Source organism: Sorex fumeus, unplaced genomic scaffold, assembly GCF_029834395.1.
Source record: "Sorex fumeus unplaced genomic scaffold, SorFum_2.1 ptg000051l, whole genome shotgun sequence".
Lineage (NCBI taxonomy): Eukaryota > Metazoa > Chordata > Mammalia > Eulipotyphla > Soricidae > Sorex > Sorex fumeus.
In genome coordinates this window covers 9,451,255-9,462,697 of record NW_026606108.1, presented here as the reverse complement: position 1 = coordinate 9,462,697, position 11,443 = coordinate 9,451,255, and the positions used below count along the sequence as shown (strand labels likewise).

The 11,443-nt window shown below is 49.1% G+C and overlaps 1 protein-coding gene across 1 annotated transcript in view; it reads left to right on the top strand.

Moving 5' to 3' along the window:
• The first annotated feature begins 1,527 nt into the window (after positions 1-1,527).
• Positions 1,528-11,443, top strand: part of MCTP2 (multiple C2 and transmembrane domain containing 2) — a 131,838-nt gene continuing 121,922 nt past the window's right edge. Inside the window, exon 1 of the mRNA XM_056124504.1 lies at positions 1,528-1,995. Within this exon, the coding sequence (XP_055980479.1) occupies positions 1,528-1,995 (468 nt within the window). The remainder of the gene's footprint in view (positions 1,996-11,443) is intronic.

Below are 11,443 nucleotides of genomic sequence, written 5' to 3'. Positions count from 1 at the left end.
TGCAAGTTATCTGCTGCATGGTTCCTGCCGCTTCCTTCTTTCTGGTTATCTGGTTATCTTTCTGGTTATCTGGTTATCTTTCTGGTTATCTGGTTATCTGCTGCATGGTTCCTTCCTCACTTCTTTCTGGTTTTCCCGTTAGGTTACCTTTCCTCCCCCATCACCTGGAGGCTTTGTCACATGAGTGTCACCTCAGTGGTGGCAGGAACTGGTCTGCCGGTAGAATGTGGTGACCTGACCACTTCCCCCGCCAAATAGCCTTTCCTGTGTGCTTCCTCCATGGCTCCATTTGTCATAAACTGTCTCCGCACCCCGGATGCCTTTGGATGTCCAATGATTGTATTGCATGTAGGTTTTGGCTTTTCTTCCCTCTAGAACAGGCTGTGGTAGGAAATCGCCCTGGCATGATGAAAAATATCTTGATGAGTCGCTTAAGAAAACAACAACAACAAAAGGCCCCTTTGATGACAGACTGAGTCCCAAAATGCCTGGAATTCTCTCTCTCTCTCGGAGTTAATCTGACAGAAAAAAAGCAATTAAAAAATCCCACAAATGAATGTGATCATTCTCTGTCCCTCTCCCTCTGACTCTTTTCACTCAGCATGGTGCTCTCTGTGTCCATCTATGTATAAACACATTTCAGGAGCTCAGCGTTTCCTAACAGCTGCATAGTATTCCACTGTGCAGATGGATCATAGTTTCTTTATGCACTCATCTACGGGGGGCGGGGGGGGGTAGTGGGAGGAGGGAAACTGGGGACTTGGTGGTGGGCAGTGTGCACTGGTGAGGGGATGGGTATTGGAACATTGTACGACTGAAACCCAGTCAGGAACAACTTTGTCACCGTGTCTCTCATGGCGATGCAACTAAAAACTGAAAAAGAAAATCTTTCTCTAGCACATTTACTCACGAGGCAGCCCCTTCCCTGCCCCCAAGCACCCCTTGCTTTTGAAGCACAACACCGCATCCCCCCTCAACCCTCCCCACCCTTCCTTCCTCTTCTCATTCAGTTCGGTCAGAAGTGTTAGGGCTGGTGCTAAAAAACGGTTTCTTTTTTTTTTCCACTTGGTTGATGATTGCTGGCAGCTGGCGGGCTGAGAACCATCAGGGAATCTTCCATTTGTCTCTGTGGTGTGGGTCATTTCCTGCAAAGACCTTGTTGTGGTCTGAAGATGCATAGAGTCACCGGACAGTGTGCAGGCACTGGTTACACTCAGCTGATCGGTGTTCGATCCCTGGCACCCCATATGGTCCCCCGAGCTCCGCTTAGAGTGATCCCTGAGCGTAGATCCAAGAGGAATCCCTGAGTACAGTCGGTTGTCATCCCCGAACGAATACATGAATTTTCAAATACTCAGCGCCCAAGATGCCTCTTCCCATCCTGGGTGTCCGTTTACCCCATTTTTGTATTCACCTCTCAGTGGGAAATGTGGGTGGTTGGGGTCACAGTGGCTGGACACCCCAGAGTGATCAGGGTCCTCTCTTGTTCCCCAGGTACTGCCCAAACCCTTGGGCCTTCATGCCGCCATGGACCTGGACAAGCCGTCTGTCTGGGGCTCCCTCAAACAGCGAACCAGGCCGCTGCTCATCAATTTCAGCAAGAAGAGGGTGAAAAAGAGCCCCCACAAGGCCCTGGACCTCGGCTCGGCGCCGCACCTGGACCGCCGTCTCAGCCTGTCAGTGCCTGACCTCCTGGACAGCCAGGCCCTGCCCCCCGAGGGCCGGCCTTATGCGGGGCCGCAGTCGGCCTACACCTCGGTGCCCAGCAGCCTGTCCACTGCCGGTATTGGGCCCCCGAGCAGCAGCAGCTCCGTGAAGCTCTCTGAGGAAGAGCTTGAATGGAGCCAGGAGGAAGGGGGTGCCCTCCAGGCCGGGGAGACAGATTCGGAGGATGCCTCTGTCTCTTTGGCCCAGGACAAGAGTACTCCCAGCTGTGGGGCCACCGGTCCAGCTCAGCCGTCTCCCCTGGGTGAAAAAGCTCCCGAAGAAGCAGAGGTGAGACGGGACTGGGCCCTTCTCTTTCCTTTTATGTTTTTTTTCAGGGTTCACGTCCTTCTTGTGGTTAGCCTCCCAGCGGGAGAGTGCCACTTACCAGCATTTCAAGGAAGGTCATATTGATCACACCCCGTGTGCCTGAGTGTCTCAGGGTTCACCTCTGTGCCTTGTAGAATGATTCGAAATAACCCGGTCGGGCACACTTGAAAGCCCAGTTGCATGAGTTTTTCTTTTTTTTTTTTCCCTCCTGGTGAGGAGATTAAGTGTGGAATACTGACTTTTCACCTAAGTGCCTGGCTCTCTCCTCTCTCTTTTCATGGCTTTTCTTTCTCTGTCCCTCCTATACCACAGTATCTCCAGCTGTTTATTCTTCAGAAGAGGCATTCAAGGGTGTGTGTTTTTTCTTCTTTGATTGTCAGTTATATGTTCTGAGGTTCTGTGCCCTCATCTGCCTCCCTTCTCTTGGACGAATGCAAACTCAAATTAAAGCAGGTTCTTAGCAATCTGAATGGTTTTTAAATGCTTTAGTATTCCCACAAGATAAAGGAATTAAATATAGTTCTGAGACAAATCTTACATTCTAGGATAAACTGCACGGAAGCCCAAACATTGGATTACTTTTACTAATTTCACTGTGTCTTGAATGAAAAAGATGTGAAGGATTTCTTTCTTTCTTTCTTTCTTTCTTTCTTTCTATTCTTCCATTGATGGCCCTGAAGTAGGTCTGTTGAGGTAAAGGTATGATTGTTTTTTACACTGCAGGTTATTGTTTCAATTGTGTATAAAATCAGTCATTCAATTGGGGTTGTCAGTTTTTACTTTTAAAATTATATTCTATTAATTTTTAAAGTTTTATTTTTCATAAAGTTGTTCACAATAACGGACTGGAGCCATAGTACAGCGGGTAGGGCTTTTTGCCTTGCACATGGCCGACCTGGGTTCGATTCCTCCATCCCTCTCAGAGAGCCCGGCAAGCAACTGAGAGTATCCACCTGCCTGGCAGAGCCTGGCAAGCTACCGTGATGTATTTGATATGACAAAAACAGTAACAAGTCTCACAATGGAGACATTACTGGTGCCCGCTTGAGCAAATTGGTGAACAATAGGAGGACATGCTACAGTTCACAATAATTGATTTTTTCACATTCAATATTTCAACACCAATCCCACCACCATTATACCTTCCTACCACCATTATTCCAAATTTTCCCACTACCACTCAAGCCTACCCTACAGGCAGATGCAAGATAATTTATTTTGTATTGCTTGTCATGAATAGGATGAGATGTCGCATAGCTGTGCGCTCCTCTAATTCTAAAATTTTAAGTAATTGAAGTCTGGAGACATCTCTGCAGTGAGCTGATCAATTCCAAGATTCATTTGTGAGTTGCTGGATCATGGCTGTTAATGTGCTTAAATAGCACCCAGAGGTAGTTTATGGGCATGAGAGCCAGGATCCCAAAGGGGCAGGGAGGTGGAAAGGATCGACCTATTCCAATCCCTTGAGGCCTGGAATTTTCAGTCACGGGTTCCCCATACCTGGATTTTTCATTGGGTTCTGGAAGTTTGTGGCCATCGGGATTCATATGGGGCAGGTGGAAGGACGACGCCTGCTCCTGTCTGAGGTATCCGGGAAATCGACCTGGTGCAAGGTCCAGAACACCTCTGGGTGAGCTGCTCCATTTCGAGATTCATTTGTGAGTCTCTGGATCATTATAGCCTATTACTTTTGCCCTATATGGGGTTTCATTGGGTATTTGATAGGTGTTGTGATCTTATTATTTTTCAAATCACACTTTATTTAAAAAAAAGTTTCTTACATAGTACACGAATCAGCATATATTTTTTGAAGGTAAAGATCCCCCTGACCATGACATTTCTTATTTTTTGTTTTGTTTTTGGACCACATCTCATGATGCTCATGGCTTACTCCTGGTTCTGCACTCAGGGATAACTCCTGACTGGCTCAGGGGGACCATATGGAATGCCGGGGATCAAACTGAGGTCAGTCACATGCAAAGCAAATGCCTTCCCCGCTGTCCTGTTGCTCCTGGGACATTTCTTTGATACCTATTTTTTTTTAATGACTGCTAACCTTTTTTATACCAATTTAATTTTTTTACTGTAGGTACAGTCAAAAAAATACATCTCCACTAATCAAAATGCAAACAGAGTGAACTTTGAAGCTAGTTTAATACAAAGGAGGTGACAGGTAGGATCAAAGACTGGAGTCAGTGTTATCTCCTTGTTACTTATTAACTGACCAGGAAAATGGGGTAGGGTTCTTAGATTAAATATGTAACCATCTCAGTTTATCTTGTTCAAGTTACCTGTTGGCTGGTAACATTTCAGTAGGTCTTGCTAAACATTAGTATGTGAAGACCTGGTTTCACTCAGACCTTGTACACGTGATCACAAGAAATGGCAATAACTTATTTCTATAGAGTTAGGAAGGGAGCTGGGCTTCAGTTGACCGTCCTTGGGGAGGCAGCTCTGTGGGGTACAGGGGTATCTGGGCAAGCCTGGAAGCTGGGTACCCTCCCTGCTCTGTGATGAAAATGAGCACGTGGGGGCCGCCGTGTGTGCCCCAAAGGAGGCAGCGTTCAGACTAACATGGGATTGGACAAGTTGAAAGATGGCGAGGAAGTGGATTGGATGGGGAGTGGTGGATAGGAGTAAGGCATCCTGGGTGCAGTGAGGTGAGACCCAGCTGGGAGCCAGCAGGCACATCCTGTGGGAGCTTTGCCTGTCGGGGGAAGAGTGGTGGGGAGGGGTGGAGTGAAGGGTTGCATTGTAGGAGATGATGGATAGGCATTGTCAGCACACTTCCACTGGTATTGATTCCAATGGGGTAAGCCAGTGATCGCTAATAAGCGCATTAAGGAATCAATCAAATTGGTTATTCTGGAGAATTTTTTTTTTATCATTTTTTTTATTAGTGAAACACCATGAAGTACACTTATAGACTTATAAATTTTTGTGCTTGGGTTTCAGTTATACAATGATCAAGTACCCATCCCTCCACCAGTGCCCATCCTCCCCCGCCACGGGTCCTAGCATCCCTCCCACCCCCCATCCCTCCCCCCCCCCCCCCGTCCCACCCAGAATTTGTTTTTTTTTATCACTTGATTTTTTTTTAAAAACTCATTTTCAATTTTATTTTGGGGCCACAGCCAGCAGTGCTCAGGACTTACTTCTGACTCTACACTCAGAGATCATTTTAGGTGGGGCTCAGGGGATCCTATGGGGTGCTGGGGATGGAACCCAGCTTGGTTGCATGCCAGGCAAGAGTCTTGTACTGTCTCTCAGGTCCCTTGAACTTGCTTGCTTGCTTAAAGAAAAAACATCTTTGCTTCTCTCTTCCTGTCACAGGAATCTCAAAGAAGGGTTCCAAGGGTCAGAGAGATGGCCCAGTGGTTTGAGCATTTGCTTAGCCTGTTTTTGTCACAGTGACCAGAGACACTTGTCTAATGGGATCCAGACTCGGGCAGCCCAGAGCACTGTTCTGCGCTTGTTCCCTGGGTTCTGCTTCCTGTCCCAGTCTTTGTTGGATTCCATGGGTGGGCCCTTGGCCTCTCCCACTAGCTGCAGATCCAGTTCCTCGTGTGGCTCAGAACAAAACCTGCCCTTGTGTATCTCCTTTTCCGGGTCAGGTTCACTGGGGAGGCCAGCATGAACCGATGCTCCTGTCTAGTGGGTTTTTATTTTCAGGAGGTTCCTGCCACAGCATATGCTTAGTTCATCTCTGTGTGAGGCAGAAATCCTGGGAAACTTTCACATTAAGAGAGCTTTTGTTAATGTCTTTCTGTTTTGGTTTAGAGACCAGGATGACTCCTGGCTCTGTGCGCTGGGATCACTCCTGGCAGGCCTCCAAGGGACCCTCTGGGGTGCTGGGGATCAAGCCCTGGTCAGCCACGTGCAAGGCAAGTGCCATCCCCACTGTACTTTTGCCCTGGTCCCTTTTTTCCCCCTGTCCCTTATGTTAATGCAGCTGAATCATGGGGACCCCAGGAGCAGGAACTTTTATTTTCTTCTTTCCCTCTTTCTTGCTTTTTCTTCTCATTTCTTTCCCCAGCCAGCATCCATTCTCCCACCCCCCAATCTTTCTAAACAAGACACTTGCACAGACTTTGTGAAAATCAGTTCCACATGTAGAAACACAGCCACCTCTGGTTTCCGCCCTGGTGCGGATGATGGGATGGAGATTAAACCCGGGGTGGACCAAAACAAGCAGAGTGGCCACTTCCAGCTTCCAGTTTGTGTTAGACACTAATTGAGAGCCACAGGAAGTGGTCACGCTGAGTAGGTGGACAGAAAGGAGTGAGAGGGAGTGCTTCAGAGTCTCAGGTGGACACAGAATCGGGCTGGGGTGTTGAGCATCGGGCTCGTGGGGCTGCAGGGAGGACCTGTTCTTAGGCTTGTGCAGAGGGAGCCAGGATGCCAACCTGCTGGCATGACGGCCACACATGTCTCAGAAGCTGTTTTCTGTGACTGTGTATCTCAGACTGGACTCAGGGACCCCTTTTTATCTGTCCAAGCCAGGGTCTCAGTCCAGAAAGGGCTAAAGCCGACCTGGATGCCGTCGGGGCACTGGGTGCTGCAGGGGCTCTGTGGTGCCTGTGTTCTTAAAGCAGGTGGTCATCCAGAGAAGAGAATGTCCTTCTCTGTCCCTCCTTCTCTGTCCCCGGTGTCCCTTCAAACACAGGCAGAATGGCAGTGTTGGCTTATTACCAGGCCCGGAACCCCTGTTTATCAGCCACAGAGGACTGTGGAGTACCTCCTGCCCTGCCATTCTCCAGAGCATTTGGAGTTTTGGTTTCTTTTTTTGCATCACATTTGGCGATGCTCAGGCTTTCCTCCTGGCTCTGCACTCAGGCATTACTCCTGGTAGTGCTTGGGGGACCCTATGGGATGCTGGGGATTGAACCTGGGCTGGCTACATGTGAGGCAAACACCCGCTCCGCTGTGCTATTGGTTCAGTCCCTGTTTGGACCCCCATTTCTAACTGCCAGGCCTGGAGTGGCAGAGAGAGAGAGAGAGAGAGAGAGAGAGAGAGAGAGAGAGAGAGAGAGAGAGAGAGAGAGAGAGGTCCTATTGGGAAATTTCCAGAAACTCTGCTGGGCCACCATAGGTCAGTGGTCTGATGACCACAGAGAGGCATAATTATAACAGGCCACGAAGGCAGGAAGCCACCACAGCTCACGACATGACACAAGGGTGTCACGAAGGCAGGAAGCCGCCCACAGCTCACGACATGACACAAGGGTGCCACGGCCATCCCTCTGCTCTGCTTTGACCTTTTAGCTCATGATGTTAAGAAGGAAGGAAGGGGGTACCTGGCCCGGGTCCCTCCAGGCCATGACCTCTTTGCTACCTGTCCTGCCTTGCTCCAGAATTTTCCTGGCCTTTCCCTGTTCTCCATCCCCTGCTGAGGCTACACTGTGTTCTAAGGCTCTGTCTCACAAAGTGGGTGATGATGTGCCCTGGAGATGAGTGGGGAATGTCCCAGGACAGCCCAGGCCTGGCAGCAGCCCCTCTGTTGGGTAGAAACAGTTCGCTTTCCAGAGGGCTTTGAGATGTGTTGTTGCTCTTCTGGAAGGAGGGTGGAGAGTTTGGGACCTTTGCTCTCGGGGCTGCGTCTGAGCAGGGCTGGTGAGGAGGCCCCTTCTGAGTCATGGGCGTGTGTGTGCAAAGTCCTGGAGGATGCTAATGAGTGAGTTGTTTGCAGCTGAGGCCTTTTGGAAGGCGAGAAAAGCAAGAACAAAGCTATGTGGCATGCATATGGAGTATGTCAGGGGCATCTCCAAGAGGGGCGTGAGGGCCAGAGAGATAGCCCAATAGTTTGAGCATTTGCTTCACATGGGAGAGTCCTGAATTTGAGCCCCAGCACTGCATGTCCCCTGAGCACTTCCAGGAGTGACCCTGAGCATTGCCAGGTGTGGCACCCAAACAGAGTCGATGAGTGGGGTGGGGGTGCAAAGAGGCAGGGGTGGGAGAAGGCAGTTACCTCTGAAGCTCTCCCTCCCATCCTCCAGGCCTTCTGTAACGTTCTGTCCTCAGCCTGGCCCAGGAAACCCCGCAGACTCTCTCTTGGGGGCGTTCCGGGGCTGTGCAGGATAGAGCAGAGACACAGACCCTCAGCTGTCTCTGCCCGGTTACAAACAGGAAGTTGGAGCGCCTCCTAGTGGGAGAACAGTGCAGTGCAGTCTGTGGGGCTGCTGAGCTGGGAGAGGGGGAGGGGCAGCAGCCAAGCCCCCCACCCCCCAACCCGGATCTGTTAGGAAGCCAGTCAATTCTTACCTTCTCCTCCTCTTCCACTGACTTTGGGTTTTCATTCTTCCCCAAGAAGAACCATCAACCCCCTTCCAGGAGCACGCACCATGAACTTAAATCTTACCTGTAGCACTCCTGGGTATCTACTCATCCACCCCCATCTGCTCTGTTGGTGCACACGATTCCTTGCAATGATGGACGGGTTTTTCTTGCTGTCCGCCTAAAGGTGCTGGCCCCTTGCCCAAGGCGTGCCTGGGTCTGGAATTTTAAAGCCCTTAGAGCCTGGACCAATGTTCAGACATCACACGAGTGGGATTGGAATCCGGGGCTTTCTGATTCCTGCAGCCAAAGCTGCCTGTCAGCATTTCAGCCCAGGGACATGGAGGCTGGGTCCTCCTCCCTGGCCAGCCACGAAAGCAGACATGCTGGTCACACGCCCCGGCTGCCCCTTGGGGCTCCACTCCCTGGGGATGCTGCTGAGAACCTAGTTCTCTTTGCCTGTGTCAGGGACTGTGTCAGTCTGGCTCCTTTAAAGCAGTTTCTCACCTGGAGACTCTCTGGTGCCCCAGAGAGGGGCCTGCAGGTGAAATAGCAAAAATGGGGGGTGGTCACAGAATGAGACTAGGGGACTGGAGAAGCACAGGAAGGAAATAAGGGCAGAAAGGGGCCACAGTTGGGAAAAAGCAAAACAGGTAGAGAGAAACTGATTTAAAGCTCCAGTGATTAAAAAAAAAAAGTGAGAGGGAAGGCTGGAGTGATAGCATCAGCGGGGATGGTGTTTGCCTTGCACATGGCTGACCTGGGTTCAATTCTGCGACACCCCATGAAATTCCCTGAGCACCGCCTGGAGTGATCCCCTGAGTGCAGAGCCAGAAGTAAGCCCTGAGCACTGCTGGGTGTGGCCCCCAAACAAACATAATGATGGGCTCTGGATATGGATAGGGAAGCTCTGGGGCACTGGGTGAGGGGTTGGCAAAACTTCGGCAAAGGGACAGATTGTAAATCCACTCGGTGTGGTGTACCCTCCGTCCACAGCACTCCATGTCCACTCTCTCGCACGGATGCAGCCAGAGACACCAGACCTCAGAGATGGAATGGGCACGTGTTTCCAAGCTTCCACTGCTTCTATCCAAACTATTTGCTGCCCAGTCTTGTACCCTCTTTTGACTGGGCGGTGGGGTGGCGGGTCAATGTCTGTGCCGTATTTTGTTGCTTAGCTAGTAGTAGAATCCAGACTAGTTGGAGAACAGTCTTGCTGTGTGGGCAAGGCACATACATCACCTTGACCTTCCAAAGAATTGTGTACAGATGGAATCGGAGCAGACACAGACATCTGGTGGACCAGATCAGATCACAATTCTGACATCTGCTGCCTGCCAGGGGGTGCTGGGTTGGATTTTCTCACTGTCTCAGGCACTGTTAAAGATCTGTCTAGCTTTCCACCCCAGGGTTTATTTTGTGACTTCCCGTTGGGTAGCTATTTGTGTTTCTGAGTTCCTGTCATGCCCAGTGTTTAATGTGGGTTAGGTAAGTGGCCTTGTCTTATGGACACCTTTATTCCTCGTGAAAGTACTCACAGTGCTTTTCAGAGACTAAATGAGGTATCGTCTAAGCCAGCTTCAGCTCTGCTGGGCCTGGGTTTATCTTTCCTCTCACTGAGGTTTTAAACAGTCAGGACTGTTGACATCATTGGTGAATTGACTTCCTGTGTGTACTTCATGGCAGAGTCTCATCATGGGGGCTGGTATTTGGATGATCCCCACATTGAGTGTACAGAACAGGAAAATTACGTTTATTCCCATCACTGTCTTTCTCTAAAGATTCTAGTGACTCAAGGAGATTTTTATTAAATAATCCAGGATGAAGTGATAGGATGGTGGGGAGGGCTCTTGTCTTGCATCCCATAGGATCCCTGAGCCTGCCAGCAGTGATCCCTGAGCTCAGAACTGGGAGTAAGTCCCGAGCACCACAGAGAGCCCCAACTCCATCCTCCACAAAAGGGTCACTATAGTCACGCTTACCTGCTCCCACTTGTTGCCAGTTTTTAATAAACTGTGTTCTTGTAGATGGACAGCTGTAAGCAAGTATCTTCCTCTGCATTTGTATTTCATAAGGAAGTATGCAAAGTTTCCAGTGTTAAAATCAGCAACACTTGTCTGAGAAATGTTGTTGCTGTTTTCATCTTGTTTTTGGGTCACACTAGTTTGTGCTTGAGACTAACTCCTAGTCCTGTGCTCAGTGGTGGTGCTCAGGGGATCCAATGAGGTACTGGGGATCAGCTGCATGAAAGGCCAATGTCCTACCCACTTTACTCTCTGGCCCCTAAGAAAGAGTTTTATGAGTCATGCGAATTTTATGCAGTTTCTCAGGCAAATTTCCCCAAATTTCATGCAAATTTACCTCATGCACAAATCCCCTATTCCTGAACATTTGTAGGCAGATGGCCTTGTTAAATTAAGTAATAAAATTTTAAAATTGGTGACATTCAAAATCCTTTCTTGTGGAACCTTCAAAACAATTTCTTGGGAATGGTTAAAAATAGTATCTAATGGGTGAACCGTGGTAAATCCATACAATGGATTAGAATCAGTGCAGAATCAGTGTTTTTTATTCTTATTATTTCACCCCCCCATTAATGATCACTTGTATCACTTGTCATCCCATTGATCATAGATTTGCTTGATCGGGCACCAGTGACATCTCCATTCATCCCTGTCACGTACTAGTGTAGCCCAATGGCGTCTGTTCGCTCCAGAAACATGAAGAGCCTCAGACCGTTTGTTCAGGTTTTTGATTAAGAAGTCTGACCATCTCTTAGGTGGGCAGCCACGTGTTCTTTTGACGTCCCATGGAATCCAGTCATCATCTCTAAATTGTATTACTTGTCTGGCCCATCTGATTTTCAACGCCTTGGCAAACAAGACTGCGTTCCTGGTTCTTGATCGTTGATGGAGGTCGGAACTCTGGATTCCTTCTCTCACTTGAGTGAAACGTGATATTCCAAGCATAGCTCTTTCGATTCCTCTTTGGGAGACCCGAATATGTTCTTGTCTTGTTTTTGTAGGGCCCAGGTCTCTGAGGCGTATGTTAGTGCAGGAAGAATGGTGGAGTCGAAAAGATGTGCCTGAAGCCGGAGGTTCTTCGTCCTCTTAACCACTTAACCGTTAATGATATT